Source organism: Chelonoidis abingdonii, chromosome 20 (genome assembly GCF_003597395.2).
Source record: "Chelonoidis abingdonii isolate Lonesome George chromosome 20, CheloAbing_2.0, whole genome shotgun sequence".
Taxonomy (NCBI): Eukaryota; Metazoa; Chordata; order Testudines; family Testudinidae; genus Chelonoidis; species Chelonoidis abingdonii.
In genome coordinates, this window is record NC_133788.1 from 24,958,500 (window position 1) to 24,972,728 (window position 14,229).

General features: G+C 43.7%; 1 protein-coding gene across 6 annotated transcripts in view; it reads right to left on the reverse strand.

The window, feature by feature from the left end:
- Positions 1-14,229, reverse strand: part of CRK (CRK proto-oncogene, adaptor protein) — a 58,757-nt gene that overhangs the window by 19,729 nt on the left and 24,799 nt on the right. For 2 of the 6 annotated variants that reach the window (XR_004374740.2, XM_032788280.2), the window contains exon 2: positions 5,814-6,349. Coding sequence is in view for 4 of the 6 variants with exons in the window: in XM_032788280.2 (XP_032644171.1) it covers positions 5,814-6,349 (536 nt within the window). In the remaining 2 variants the exon portion in view is untranslated. Of the gene's footprint in view, positions 1-992; positions 4,847-5,813; positions 6,350-14,229 lie in introns of those variants that run through there. The other 4 variants (XR_012657311.1, XM_075073917.1, XM_032788281.2 and 1 more) reach the window with 4 other exon arrangements.

Sequence of the window (14,229 nt, forward strand, 5' to 3'; positions counted from 1 at the left end):
TTTTGGTTTGCTAGAGATGCCACAACATCAATATCGGAGCTCGTGTACATCTGGTACCTATGATATCCCATAATGCATCATTCTGGGCCATCTCCAGTAAACCTAGAAAAGTAAACAATTTTAGGGCTTTATGAAATTCTAAAAAATAAAAACTATGGGCTGAGCGTCCCTCGAAAGCCTGGAAAAAATGTTTGTGTGTTAATTCTAGGGCACATTTCTTGATTTATTCAAATTTTTATTTTAGCTTTCCATTTCACCTTTAAAGCATAAATGCAATAGCATATATAGTAACAAGTTACATGCATGCACCCTGGTTATAATATCTTTAGGATATTCCAGGTTATGCATCTATAATCTGATTAACACCACATTACTTCTCATGTTGCTATGACAGCATTATTAATAATGTTGTAATTATGTATAGTGTCCACATCACTGAGGTATTTAGGTACATTTTAACAAGATAAAACTAATTATCACAAGAATGGGGAGCGCTTCCTCTGTGCCTTCTCACAGAAACTGTCTCAGGGTACGTCTACACTATGGGATTATTCCGATTTTACATAAACCGGTTTTGTAAAACAGACTGTATAAAGTCGAGTGCACGCGACCACACTAGGCATATTAATTCAGCGGTGTGCGTCCATGGTCCGAGGCTAGCGTTGATTTCTGGAGCGTTGCACTGTGGGTAGCTATCCCGTAGCTATCCCATAGTTCCTGCAGTCTCCCCCACCCCTTGGAATTCTGGGTTGAGATCCCAGTGCCTGATGGGGCAAAAATCATTGTCGCGGGTGGGTCTGGGTACAGCCTCACCCCTCCCTCCGAGAAAGCAGCAGACAACCGTTTTGCGCCTTTTTTCCTGGCTGAACTGTGCAGACGCCATAGCACGGGCAAGCATGGACCCTGCTCAGATCAACACCTTGCGCATTCTCGTGCAGTCTATGCTGAACTGGGACCTGCAAAGCCAGGCGAGGAGGCGACAGCAGCGGCTACGGCAGCGCGGCGACGAGAGCGATGAGGACGTGGACACAGAATTCTCTCAAACCGCGAGCCCCTGCGCTTTGGAGATCCTGCTGGTAATGGGGCAGGTTCTAGCCATTGAACACCGATTTTGGGCCTGGGAAACAAGCACAGACTAGTGGGACCGCATAGTTTTGTGAGTGTGGGACGATTTGCAGTGGCTGCGAAACTTTCGCATGCGTAAGGGCACTTTCATGGAACTTTGTGACTTGCTTTCCCCTGCCCTGAAACACCAGAATACCAAGATGAGAGCAACCCTCACAGTGGAGAAGCGAGTGGCAATAGCCCCCTGGAAGCTTGCAACGCCAGACAGCTAACCAGTCAGTCGGGAATCAATTTGGACTGGGAAAATCTACTGTGGGGGCTGCTGTGATGCAAGTAGCCAAAGCAATCATTAAGCTGCTGCTACGACAGGTTGTGACTCTGGGAAACGTGCAGGTCATAGTGGATGGCTTTGCTGCAATGGGATTCCCTAACTGTAGGGGGGCGACAGATGGAACCCATATTCCTATCTTGGCACCAGAGCACCCAGTACATAAACCGCAAGGGGTACTTTTCCATGGTGCTGAAAGCACTGGTGGATCACAAGGGACGTTTCACCAACATCCACGTGGGATGGCCAGGAAGGGTTCATGATGACGCTCGCGTCTTCAGGAACACTACTCTGTTTAAATGGCTGCAGCAAGGGAATTACTTCCCAGACCAGAAAATAACAGTTGGGGATGTTGAAATGCCTGTAGTTATCCTGGGTGACCCAGCCTACCCCTTGATGCCATGGCTCATGAAGCCATACACAGGCAGCCTGGACAGTAGTCAGGAGCTGTTCAACTACAGGCTGAGCAAGTGCAGAATGGTGGTAGAATGTGCATTTGGCCGTTTAAAGGTGCGCTGGCGCACATTACTGACTCGCTCAGACCTCAGCCAAACCAATGTCCCTTTGTTATTGCTGCTTGCTGTGTGCTCCACAATCTCTGTGAGAGTAAGGGGGAGACCTTTATGGCGGGGTGGGAGGCTGAGGCAAATCACCTGGCCGCTGATTATGCGCAGCCAGACACCAGGGCGATTAGAAGAGCACACCAGGAGCGGTGCGCATCAGAGAAGCTTTGAAAACGAGTTTCATCACGGGCCAGGGCTATGGTGTGACTGTTGTGTTTTGTTTCCCTTGATGAACCCCGCCCCCTTGATTGACTCATTCCCTGTAAGCAACCCACCCTCCCCTTCGATTACAGCTTGCTTAAGGAAATAAAGTCACTATCATTTAAAAATCATGTATTCTTTATTAAAAAGTAATTATAAAAAGAGGGAGAGAACTGACAAGGTATCCTGGTGTGTGGTTTGGGAGGAGGATAGGAGGGAAGGAAAAGGCCACTAAAACATTTCAATGTAATGACAGCCTTTTGGTTGGGCTGTCCACGGGGTGGAGTGGTGGCGGGTGCACGAAGCCTTCCCCACGCGTTCTTACACGTCTGGGTGAGGAAGATATGGAACATGGTGAGTGGTGAGGGTGGTTACACAGGGGCTGCAGCGGCACTCTGTGACCCTGCTGCTCTTCCTGAAGCTCCACCAGACGTCGGAGGATGTCAGTTTGATCACGCAGCAGCCCCAGCGTTGCATCCGCACCGCTGGATCTTCCTGCCTACACCTCTGATCTTCCTGCCCACACCTCATCTCGAGCGTCTCTCCTATCTCACGTTGGTCCCTCCTGTCCTCACGTTCACTGGCATCTTTCCTGTAATTTGATACCACGTCCTTCCACTCATTCAGATGAGCTCTTTCATTGCGGGTTCACTTTCCATGATTTCCTGAGAACATTTCGTCTCGCGTCTTCTTTTTCTCCGCCTTATCTGAGATAGCCTTCGGGATGGAGTAGGGAGGCTTGAAAAATTTGCAGCTGCATGAGGGAGGGAAAAAAGGGAGAGAAGTATTTAAAAAGATACATTTTACAGAACAATGCTTATACTCTTTCACAGTGAACAACACTATTCACCTTTACATAGCACATGTGATTTCACTACAAGGTCGCATTTTTGCATCTTAAATATTGAGTGCCTGCGGCTCTGGTGTTACAGATCTCACAGACGCAGGTCCGGGCATCAGAATTCAGCTTGCATGCGGCCATGGTAAGCCATTGTCTTTCGGCTTCTTGCAGCCTTCATATACACAGTGCCCTCCTTTTTCCCAAATACCAAGCAAATCCCATCAGTGATGCTTCTTTCCTGTTAACATGCAGCAGCAGAAGCCACCCCCCCTCCAATTCTCTGGGATGATTCGCTTTACCCTCCCCCCCACTGCATGGCTGGTATCATGGAAGATCACTGCTAATCACCCCCTTCCCCCCCCCACCGCGTGGCTGGTAGCAGGGAATCTCCTGATAGCCAAACGCAAAAAAGCTCAGCGCTATTCCTCCCTCCCCCCCTTGGCTACCTGCAAGGAAGGATTTCTTTTAAGCAACAGGCAAACAGCCCAGTAGGAATGGCCATCTCTGTCCCCTTAATTAAATTCCTGAATTTCAACCAGGTTACCATGAACGATATCACTCTCCTGAGGATAACACAGCGAGATAAAGAACGGATGTTTCTTGATGCCAGCAATCACCGGACCATACGCAGCTAGGCTTTGTCATGCAATGATACCGATTACTTGCTACATGCATGCGTGGTAAAGTGTCCTACCATGGTGGACGGAATAAGGCTGCCTTGCCCAGAAACCTTCTGCAAAGGCTTTTGGAGTACCTCCAGGAGAGCTTCATGGAGATGTCCTGGAGGATTTCCGCTCCATCCCCAGACATGTTAACAGACTTTTCCAATAACTGTACTGGCCGCGAATGCATCCCAAGTCCTCAGGGCAAATCAATCATTAAAAAACGCTTGCTTTTAAACCATGTTTTATATTTACAAAGGTACACTCACCAGAGGTCGCTTCCATGGCTTCACTGTCTGGGCTAGTGGCTTGGGAGGGCTGGGAGGGTAATTCCGTCTGGGTGAGAAAAAGCTCCTGGCTGTTGGGGAGAACGGAGTGCTGTGTGCTCTCTGCAAGCTCTCCTCCTCCTCCTCCTCATCTTCCCCGTCCGCAGAATCCTCAGCCATGGCTGAGATTACCACCCCCACCTCGGAATCCACGGACAGGGGTGGGTAGTGGTGCGGAGACCCCCCTAGAATTGCATGCAGCTCAGCGTAGAAGCGGCATGTTTTCGGCCCTGCCCTCGGACCTTCCGTTTGCTTCTTTGGTTTTCTGGTAGGCTTGTCTGAGCTCCTTAACTTTCACTCTGCACTGCATTGAGTCCCTGGTGTGGCCTTTCTCCATCATAGCCTTGGAAATTTTTTCAAATATTTTTTCATTTTGTCTTTTGGAACGGAGTTCTGTTAGCACAGAATCCTCTCCCCATATAGCGATCAGATCCAGTACCTCCCGTGCGGTCCATGCTGGAGCTCTTTTTCGATTCTCAGGGACTGCATTGCCACCCGTGCTGATCAGAGCTCCACGCTGGGCAAACAGGAAATGAAAATCAAAATTTTGCGGGGCTTTTCCTGTTTACCTGGCCACTGCATCCGAGTTCAGATCGCTGTCCAGAGCAGTCACAGTGATGAACTGTGGGATACCGCCCGGAGGCCAATACAGTCGATTTGCGGTCACACTAACCCTAATCCGATATGGTAATACCGATTTTAGCGCTACTCCTCTCGTTGGGGAGGAGTACAGAAACCAATTTAAAGAGCCCTTTATATTGATATAAAGGGCCTCATTGTGTGGACGGGTACAGCATTAAAGTGGTTTAATGCTGCTAAAATCGGTTTAAATGCGTAGTGTAGACCAGGCCTCAGCTTCCCTGAAAGAACCCAAGATGGTGGACAACAGGAAGCAGATTAAACAAAGAAAATCCAGAGATTGTAGTTAAAGGAAAGCCTGGATAAAGAGATGCATTTTACATGCCATCCTGAGAGGAGAGCCTACCACTGAGAATGCCCTGCTCCCAATTCCCTCAAGCTTCACTTTAAGGATATCTAGTTGATGTGTGCTATAGAGTACTCCTATTTCCTTGGCATCTCATTTTAAAAGAAAAAGAAAAGAATGCATGTATGACTATTTGAATGTACAATCAAAAAATGATTTCGCCCTTCAAGGAAAAGTGGTGATGCATCAAGAAGCATCCTGCATCCACTCATCCCAATGCTTTCCACATATAGAGTTACCAGACCACATGAAACACAGGAAGGTATTGAAAGAGCAATTACCTAAAAGGTGCCCTTATTTCAGTGTGTGATGTTCCAGATAAACCACATACATTCATGATCAGCACCATCTCAGTGTGTTATTAAAAGGAGATCATACACGAATCCTGCCATAGAACCATTTGTGTTATTAAATTGGAGATGGGGGAGAGAGAAGTCAGCATGCCCACTTAGGAATGGAAAGAGACTGTGCCCAAGTATTCAAACTAACCAGTTTATGAACTCTTAACTATGTTATTGGAAAAAAACCTCAGAAGCATGAAGTGAATAAAAAGAATGTGGATGGGGAAGCGTTGCTATATTAGTAATGCTTGAAGTGAAATAGGTTATTTGTTCAGTGAATACAATATCCTAAACATTTTATAATATAAATTATCAGAACCTTCTCTAGTCTAATAGGTTTAAAATAAAGTCTCCACCCAAATCATTAAACTAGTTATTAGTTTTACATCAAGAGTAATATTACAATGCTTTCTCCCACTCAGCATTCCTACAAAGGCTGTGTGTTTGAAAGGGAAATCCCTTGAACAAATCTCTTCTTTCTAATTTTTGCCCATTATGTACCTCCAAAGCCAAGGCTGTCTTGTCGTAGGCATTAGGGACTCGCTTCTGGATAACCCGGGCATAAATAGGGCCATTCTGAAGGTTAGGGAGCGGAGTGTTGATGCTGGGTTGGGCATAGGGCCCTGGCTCCGGCCCTCCCAGTGGCTGTGGGTGGGAACTATCCTGGTTACCTCCAATCAGAGTAGATACTGAAGCAGAGGAAGGTCTATACTTCTCCACGTAAGGAACAGGTATCATTCCCCTCTTTCCATCGCTGTCTTCTGCATTCCACCATTGCTCTTCAGGCTTATCCCGGATTCTCAGTATGTCTCCTTTCTTAAATGGAAGATCTTCCTCATCATTTCCATTAAAGTCAAAGAGAGCTCGCACATATTCAGCTTCTTCCTGCCTCAATATAACTCCACTATTCTGCTTGGATTTGGAAACAGGTTCTATCAAGGTTGTAGTGTCCAAATAATGTATTTTGTAGAATTCCAGTAAAGATGGTAATGAATCAAACTCTTGGTCACCTATTCGGAATCTGGAGGGATTCAACCCTGAAAGAAAAATGGCAGCACATTATTAAAGAGAATATAATAAAAATGTGACAAGTTGAAATTTAATCTCAGCGAAAATTATTGAAGTTTACAGATGAATAATTTGATGCAGAATTAGGCACTATACTTCAGGGTAATGTTGTTCATTGTATCTAATCTTTGTACATAGTTAGTGATTTGTATATATGCATACATGGAAGAAAACTGACGTCTGATTTGTTAGAATAGTGAAGTGAACAGTATCCTGTAACTTCCAGAATGGGGAGGTAGAGTGTGTGGATTTTATTCAGATGGAATGGGATCTTATTTTTAGAAGTGAAGTTTGCCAAACTAGGAAGGTGGGATTAGGCAGACTAGAACAAAATTATAGCAGTGAGCCAATTATGCTATATTTAAGATTAAGACCAGCTTTCTGTCAAAGCTCAACTCTAAGTGCTTGACTCCTGTAAAATTTAATGACCACTTAACACTGTTTTATACCACCTAAACGCTTGCACGTAGGATGCCACCTAAACCTATACTTTCCCTTACCCATCTTTAAATCCACAGACTGCTCTCATATTCCTTCTTACTATTGACCATACCCATGGGAAGTCAATCCCATAGCCCTGCCACTGACATACCCTATACACCTCTCCATTGAAATGATGCAGACTGGAACCTCAAGTTAAACATTCACCTCTTTCATTTGATCCTACGCATGGGGGCATAGAGCCAGATACCCACATATCAAAATCACAACTTTGCATTCCTCAAACAAATCCACACATCTCCTTATATCACAAACGCACCTCTAACAATTGGCCCCACCTATTGCTTCCACTATTCAGTACCTCTATACCTAAAACACGAAAGCAGCTGGCCTGCATATAGACAATTGCCAAGGGCTCTTTCCAACTCCAGAGGGGCAGAGGTACGGTTGCATGGGCACTTACCTTAACTTTGTATTTCCTTGTTTTCACAAGTTTGAGTTTTGCTGAACTTGATGTTCTGTGTTAATAAGTATCTGATTTTCACTCCCAAGTTTATTCTGAAGGAAGTGAAGGAGTTTTGTTTCTTGTGTGTGTCTTCGATCTACCACATCTATAAACTCAGCCACATTCAGCTTTTCACTTGGGACGGTACAGGATTTTAATTTCCGAAGTATAAGACATCTGTGTATTTCATATAGAATGCATTTTAGGTACAACCCCAAGATAAAGAAGGAACAGTGCTGCTTTTTTAGTCCTCTACTTTTTACAGCATCACTGTCCTGAATGTTAAATCAAGACAGCAACGTTGCAGTTACAGTTAGTTACTAGTAGCTGGTCAAAAAACACACTAAGGCCTTGTCTACACTGCCACTTTACAGTGCTGCAACTTTCTCGCTCAGGGGTGTGAAAAAACCCACCCCCCGAGCACTACAAATTTCAGCGCTGTACAGTGGCAGCGGAGACAAGGCCTTAGTGTGTTTTTTTATAGTGCTAGGAGAGCTCTCTCCCAGCGCTGGTACCACAACTACACAGCCACATTAAAGCATTGCCGCGAGGCAGCCCTTTAACATTGCTAGCGAAGACATGTGAAGATGGTGTTTGAAGACAGATACTAAACACTACAATGAGTTTGTAGCAGCTTGGCTTTGGAGCCAACACAAATGAGGCTATTCTTCCTTTAAGTGTATTTTTTTATGAAAGTCATAAACACCTATACAAATCAATGTAGCAATATACATTTCCAAAACATGTGCAACAAGTGCATTAACCTTTTACTTCTAATTTCTCTTAGCATAAGTCACCTTCTTCATATTTGTCAAATGGCAGGTGAGTTATAAACCATCATATCAAATGCATCAACAGATATTCAACTAAATAAATCACATCCCACAATACTATACATTATGAATGATATACAAGTGATGAATTGCCAATCTTGGTTTCAGTTGTCCAGCTGTCTCTCTCTCTTTTTTCTGGTTTTATGTTCTTCAATTTATTTGGAAAAAAATAAGTATGATATTCCATATATTGTATAACCAGGTGTAGTGGGAGAAATGGAGACAGATTCACACTTCAACAAGTAATGACGAGGGGTAACGAAGGAGAAACAGTCATACTTCAAGCTCTTAGTCTAGTCCATTTTCCTTCTAGCAAAAAAGATTTGCTTACCTTGTAAATCTGTTTCTCCAAAGAGGATCTCTAACAGAACTCTTGCTCCTGGGCCTTAGTTCTTTAGTGCAAGGCTAGAAGAACTCCCCCTAACTCTTAACACATTTTTGACTATCAAGGGCAGCATTACCAGAGTGGATCATTGGCTCAGGCTGACTTCCTGAATATGCCAAGTAGTTCCTTCAACTGAGCAGGAGATAATGCTCCCAGAAAGAAAAGCTGATTCAAGATGATCAACTAGCAAAAAATACTATCAGGGAAAAAGTATATAATAAAATACCTCTCAGAATTATGGGATGAGGTGTTTGTGATGAGAATATTCACCTAGATAATGTCTTCAGAGAAGCAAAATTATAAGGTACACTCAGTCAGTCCAGGATTCACATTCCAGCAGACTAAGAAGCCCAAGAGGTATCCACAAGGAAATGTAAGCAAATGAGCAAAAACAACATGACCAATGCCAATAGGGCAGAGAAAGAGGAAAGAATGAATTAAGATACCTCTCAGAACACCTACATTATAGTATATAATCGTAAGTATAAATTAGCTAACTGAAAGTAAGGAACATCCTATAACAAAACAAACCTTTTTTGGTGAGAGTTTAGCCTCCCTTACCTTGTAATGGGGGAAAGAGGGGGACACACATGACTTTTTGGCCTGAGGGCCACATCTGGGTGCAGAAATTGTATGCAGGGCCATGAATGTAGGGCTAGGGCAGGGGGTTGGGAGAGAGTTTGTGCGGAGTGCAGGAACGAGCTCAGGACAAGGGGTTGGGGTGCAGGAGGGGCGAGGCAGGGAGCTCAAGGCAGGGGATTGGGGGCTCAGGAAAGGGGGTTGGGGTGCAGAAGGGGTTTGGGATGTGGGCTCCAGCCCAGGGCACTTACCTCAAGCGGCTCCAGGGTGCCAGTGGCTCGCAGCAGGGCTAAGGTAGGCTGCCTGCCCTGGCCCCATGCCACTCTCAGAAGTGGCCAGTATGTCTGGCAGTGGCTCCTGAGGGTGCGGCGGGGCAGGTGACTCCGTCGCGCACTGCCCTCGCCTGCAGGTACCACCCGTGAAGCTCCCATTGGCCGTGGTTCCCCGTTCCCAGCCAATGGGAGCTGCAGGGGGTGGTGCCTGCAGGCGAGGACAGTGTAGAGCCCTCTGCCTCTCTCCCCATCAGGGGACGCAGGGACGTGGTGCTGGCCGCTTCCGGGAGCTGCACGGGGCCAGGGCAGACAGAAAGCCTGCCTTGGCCCCACTGTGCCACGGGGCTGGCAATCCTGTGGACCAGATTGAAAACCCTGAGGGGCCAGATCCGATACACAGGCCATAGTTTTCCCTCCCTGCCTTATAAACAAGGTCTGGAAAATAAAGAACCAAAAAAGAGAATTCCTTCTTGTGGCCACATCCAAGCAACAATGTTTTGTAAATGTGAGGAGAGAGGGCCATGTAGCTGCTTTGCAGATGTCTGTGATAATTTTTTTTAAATCTCCCTAGCAAGCTGTGATGGGAGCCCAGATATGCCATTTTAATTTCAGGCCAACCAGGTCACAGCAGTATGAAGTACAATCAGGCATCCACTTAGACATGATCCTCTACGGTGTTGGTACCAAATGAAGCAAAAATTGTGTTGATTTTCGTATGGTTTTAGTCCTCCCACGGACATTTTAAGATCAAACATATGGAGAAAGGTCTCTGTGGCATGGGCAGGCAGGTGTGGGAAGAATGTTGGCAGGCCAATAGGATCATTAGTGTAGAACTCCAATACCATACTGGAGAGAACCTTAACTCTGCAGCAACACTTTATCTCAGGAAAGACTAGTATAAGATACCTTGGTCATTAGACCAAAGTCATTGCCCCCAGCAAAATGACTGCATGTAAAGAACTTAAGCTCATAGGAAATAAGTGATTCTAAAGAAACTTTGATAAGCTTTGTCAGGGCCACATTAATATCCCATGACCAAGGGCTTTTTAATGAGAGTGGTGTTGAGAGACTTCTACTAAGGGACAATAAACTGAAATAGATGTGACAGATTGACAATATCCTACATTATCCTGAACAAACCTTATGGAATTAAGATGAAATCTATTAAATTAAGTTAAACCTCACTGAATTACAGTTAATACCTTTGGGGGACATTGTACGTACCTTCTCTAGCAGGGAGTGGGGATGCTTATGTACTTTCCCTACATTATCAGCCTTGCAAGTCACCCACCCGGACAGATATACATACAGTAGTTTAAACTTGGACCAACAAAAAAAAAAAAAGGGTTGGAGATAAATAGCCTGTTTTTTAAACTGGCTTATGGGCTTCTTCCTGATCCAGCAAATGGACAGGACCCCTGGTCCACAGAGGGCTCCAATCCTTATGGCAGGGTTGGAAGGTCTGTGCCTGCCAGACTGCATGTTAGAGTTGTGTAGGTGTCTTCATAATTATTAATGTTTTCTCCTTAAGAATAAAGTAGGTTTGCATAGAAAGAACTGTGCAGAACTTATAACTAAGGCTGTCAATTAATCGTAATTAACTCTCACAATTAACTCAAAAAATTAATCACAATTTAAAAAAATTAATCAAGCTTAATCGCAGTTTTAATCACATTGTTAAGCAATAGAACACCAAGTTAAATTTATTACATATTTTTTGATGTTTTTCTACATTTTCAAATATATTGATTTGAATTACACAGAATACAAAGTGTACAATGCTCGCTTTATATTATTTTTATTAATATTTGCACTCTAAAAATGATAAACAAAAGTTAGTATTTTTCAGTTCACCTCACGCAAGTACTGTAGTGCAATCTATTGTGAAAGTGCAACTTACAAATGTAGAATTTTTTTGTTACGTAACTTCACTCAAAAACAAAACATTGTAAAACTTTAGCACCCATGAATCCAGTCAGTCCTACTTCTAGTTCAGCCAATCAAAGACAAAAGTTTGTTTACATATACAGGATATAATGCTGCCTGATTATTTACAATGTCATCTGAAAGTGAGAACAGGCATTCACATGGCACTTTTGTAGTCAGCATTGCAAGTTGTCTACGTAAATTATTTATATGCTAAACACTTGTATGCCTCTGCGTGCTTTGGCCACCCTTCCAGAGGACATGCTTCCATGCTGATGATGCTCATTAAAAAAAACAAATTTTCAATAAAATTTGTGACTGAACTCTTTCGGGGAGAATTGTATGTCTCCTGCTCTGTTTTACCTGCATTCTGCCATATATATTCATGTTATAGCAGGTTCGGCTGATGACCCAGCATATGTTGTTTCTTTTAAGATCACTTTCACCACAGATTTGACAGAACACAAAGAAGGTACCAGTGTGAGATTTCTAAAGATAGTTATGGCTCTCAACCCAAGGTCTAAGAATCTGAAGTGCCTTCCAAAATCTTAGAGGGACTAGGTGTGGAACATGCTTTCAGAAGTTTTTAAAGAGCAACAGTCCAATGCAGAAACTATAGAACCCGAACCACCAAAAAAGAAAATCAACCTTCTGCTGGTGGCATCTGACTCAGAATGAAAATGAACATGCATTGGTTCTACTGCTTTGGATTGTTACCAAGCAGAACCCGTCATCAGCATGGATGCATGTTGTCTGGAATGGTGGTTGAAGCATGAACAGAGATAAATCTTCAGGGCACCTGGCACGTAAATATATTGTAATGTTTGCGACAACAGTGCCATGTGAACTCCTGTTTTCACTTTCAGGTGACATTGTAAACAAGAAGAAGGCAGCATTATTTCCTGCCAATGTAAACAAACTTGTTTGTCTGAGCAACTGGCTGAACAAGAAGTAGGACTGAGTAGATTTGTAGGCTCTAAAGTTTTACATTGTTTTATTTTTGAATGCAGTTTTCTTTTTACATAATTCTACATTTATAAATTCAACTTTCATGATAAAGAGATTGCACTACAGCACTTGCAATTGGGGAATTGAAAAATACTATATATTTTCTTTTTTACAGTGTAAATATTTGTAATAAAAATATAAAGTGAGCACTGTACACTTTGTATTCTGTGTTGTAACTGATAAAATATTTGAAAATGTTGAAAACATCAAAAATACTTAAATAAATGGTATTCTATGATTGACAGTGCTATTAATCGCAATTAACTTTTTTACTCATTTGACAGCCCTATTTATAACTGTAGCTATTACACCTGTTAACAGTTTCTGAAAAGAAAGCAAACAGGTATCCTTAGGCAACTTATCTGTACTGGGAAATACACAGTGAACACAAGAAACTGTTCAGCCTAAAAATACCCTCGTCAGAAGGGAGAGGGACAGGGATCCACTCAAGACAGACAACAGCTGGGGAGCTGGAAGCCTGAGTATGGATGTCCTTGCTGGACCACTAAGCAAAAATACAGGTGCAGTTTCCCTGAACTGTCTGAACCTTATGACAAAGAGCTGCAGAGTCTAACTTCTGCTAGGGTACAATAAACTGAAATAGCTGCCAAACCTCTCTCGATACAGTTAATTTTTAAGTTGTACTCAAACAGATAAAAAGGGTAGTCAAACATTTTTGCACAGGACAAGTAAAAGGGACCAATTGGGCCTGATTGTACCACACGGCAAACCTTTTTACCTCAAGCTGTAGATGGGGGCCTCTGAGATGCCACAACATAAGCCACCTGCTTGGAGAGTCCATGCTTATGGATTTCTCTCCTTTCTAGCCAAACTAAACAGAAGGCTTCCAAATTACGATAGAACAATGTGCTCTGCTGAAGTAATGATCTACGGCCAATGGGATCAGATTTGGCCACCTGAAACACAGTTAAGAACTCTCTGTCAGTGCGGCAGTTAGAGGGGACTAGCTGGATCAAACCTTTGTCACCCCTAAAGGAGACACTGATTTGGAACTCAAAAGTTCTGGGTTCAATTCCTGTTTCTGCCAATCTCTTTGTGTGATAGTGGACAAATCACTTAAACATTCTGGGTCACATTCTGGCATCCTTAGGTCACATTTACACTGCAAACTTTGATTGACAAGTTATGTTGGCATAAAGCCATCACAGTTAGCATATCGCTTGTGTGTGCACATACTTGGTTCCCTGCACTGACACTTCACATACTCACCAGGTGTGTGTGTCATTTTAGTGCGTGGTACACCAGGGTAAATATCGCAATGCGAAACTTGCCATTGTCTGGCACACTGCCTTTTGGGAAATTGGTGAGGCACAAACAAATTGCACAGGAGTAACTAGGAGCAAGGGGTCAAATTCCCATCATGCAACTTCCTCCATCCCGTAATGTCACCCATATCCCATAATTTTTCATCTTTTTAAAAAATCCCACAAAGCCTTGCTGCATTCCCACTCTCTGCCATCTCTGACAGAAGCATGAAGCCCGAACAGCTCTGCACTATTGTCATGACTGTTGCAAGCAGAGGATGAATGATCCTCTGGTATTCGGAGAGCCATACTAAGAACTTCAGCACTGGGTAACATGAAGATTTTGTGGAGGACAGTCTGCTGTGTGATATAACAAAAACCAATTCAAGGATGGTGGTGGCATTCACAGAGCAGCTGCAGACCAGGGGCGCTGCTTCTGTGCCCAAGAAACAAGCACTGACTGGGATCACATCATGATGCAGATTTGGGAAGACGAGCATTCCCCAGATCTGTCAGATGCAAAAGACCACATTCCTGGATCTGTATGTCAAACTCACCCCAGCCCTCTAGCACAGGGAGACTAGAATGATAGCTATACTGACAGCTAAGTGAATGATGATTGTTTTCTAAATGCC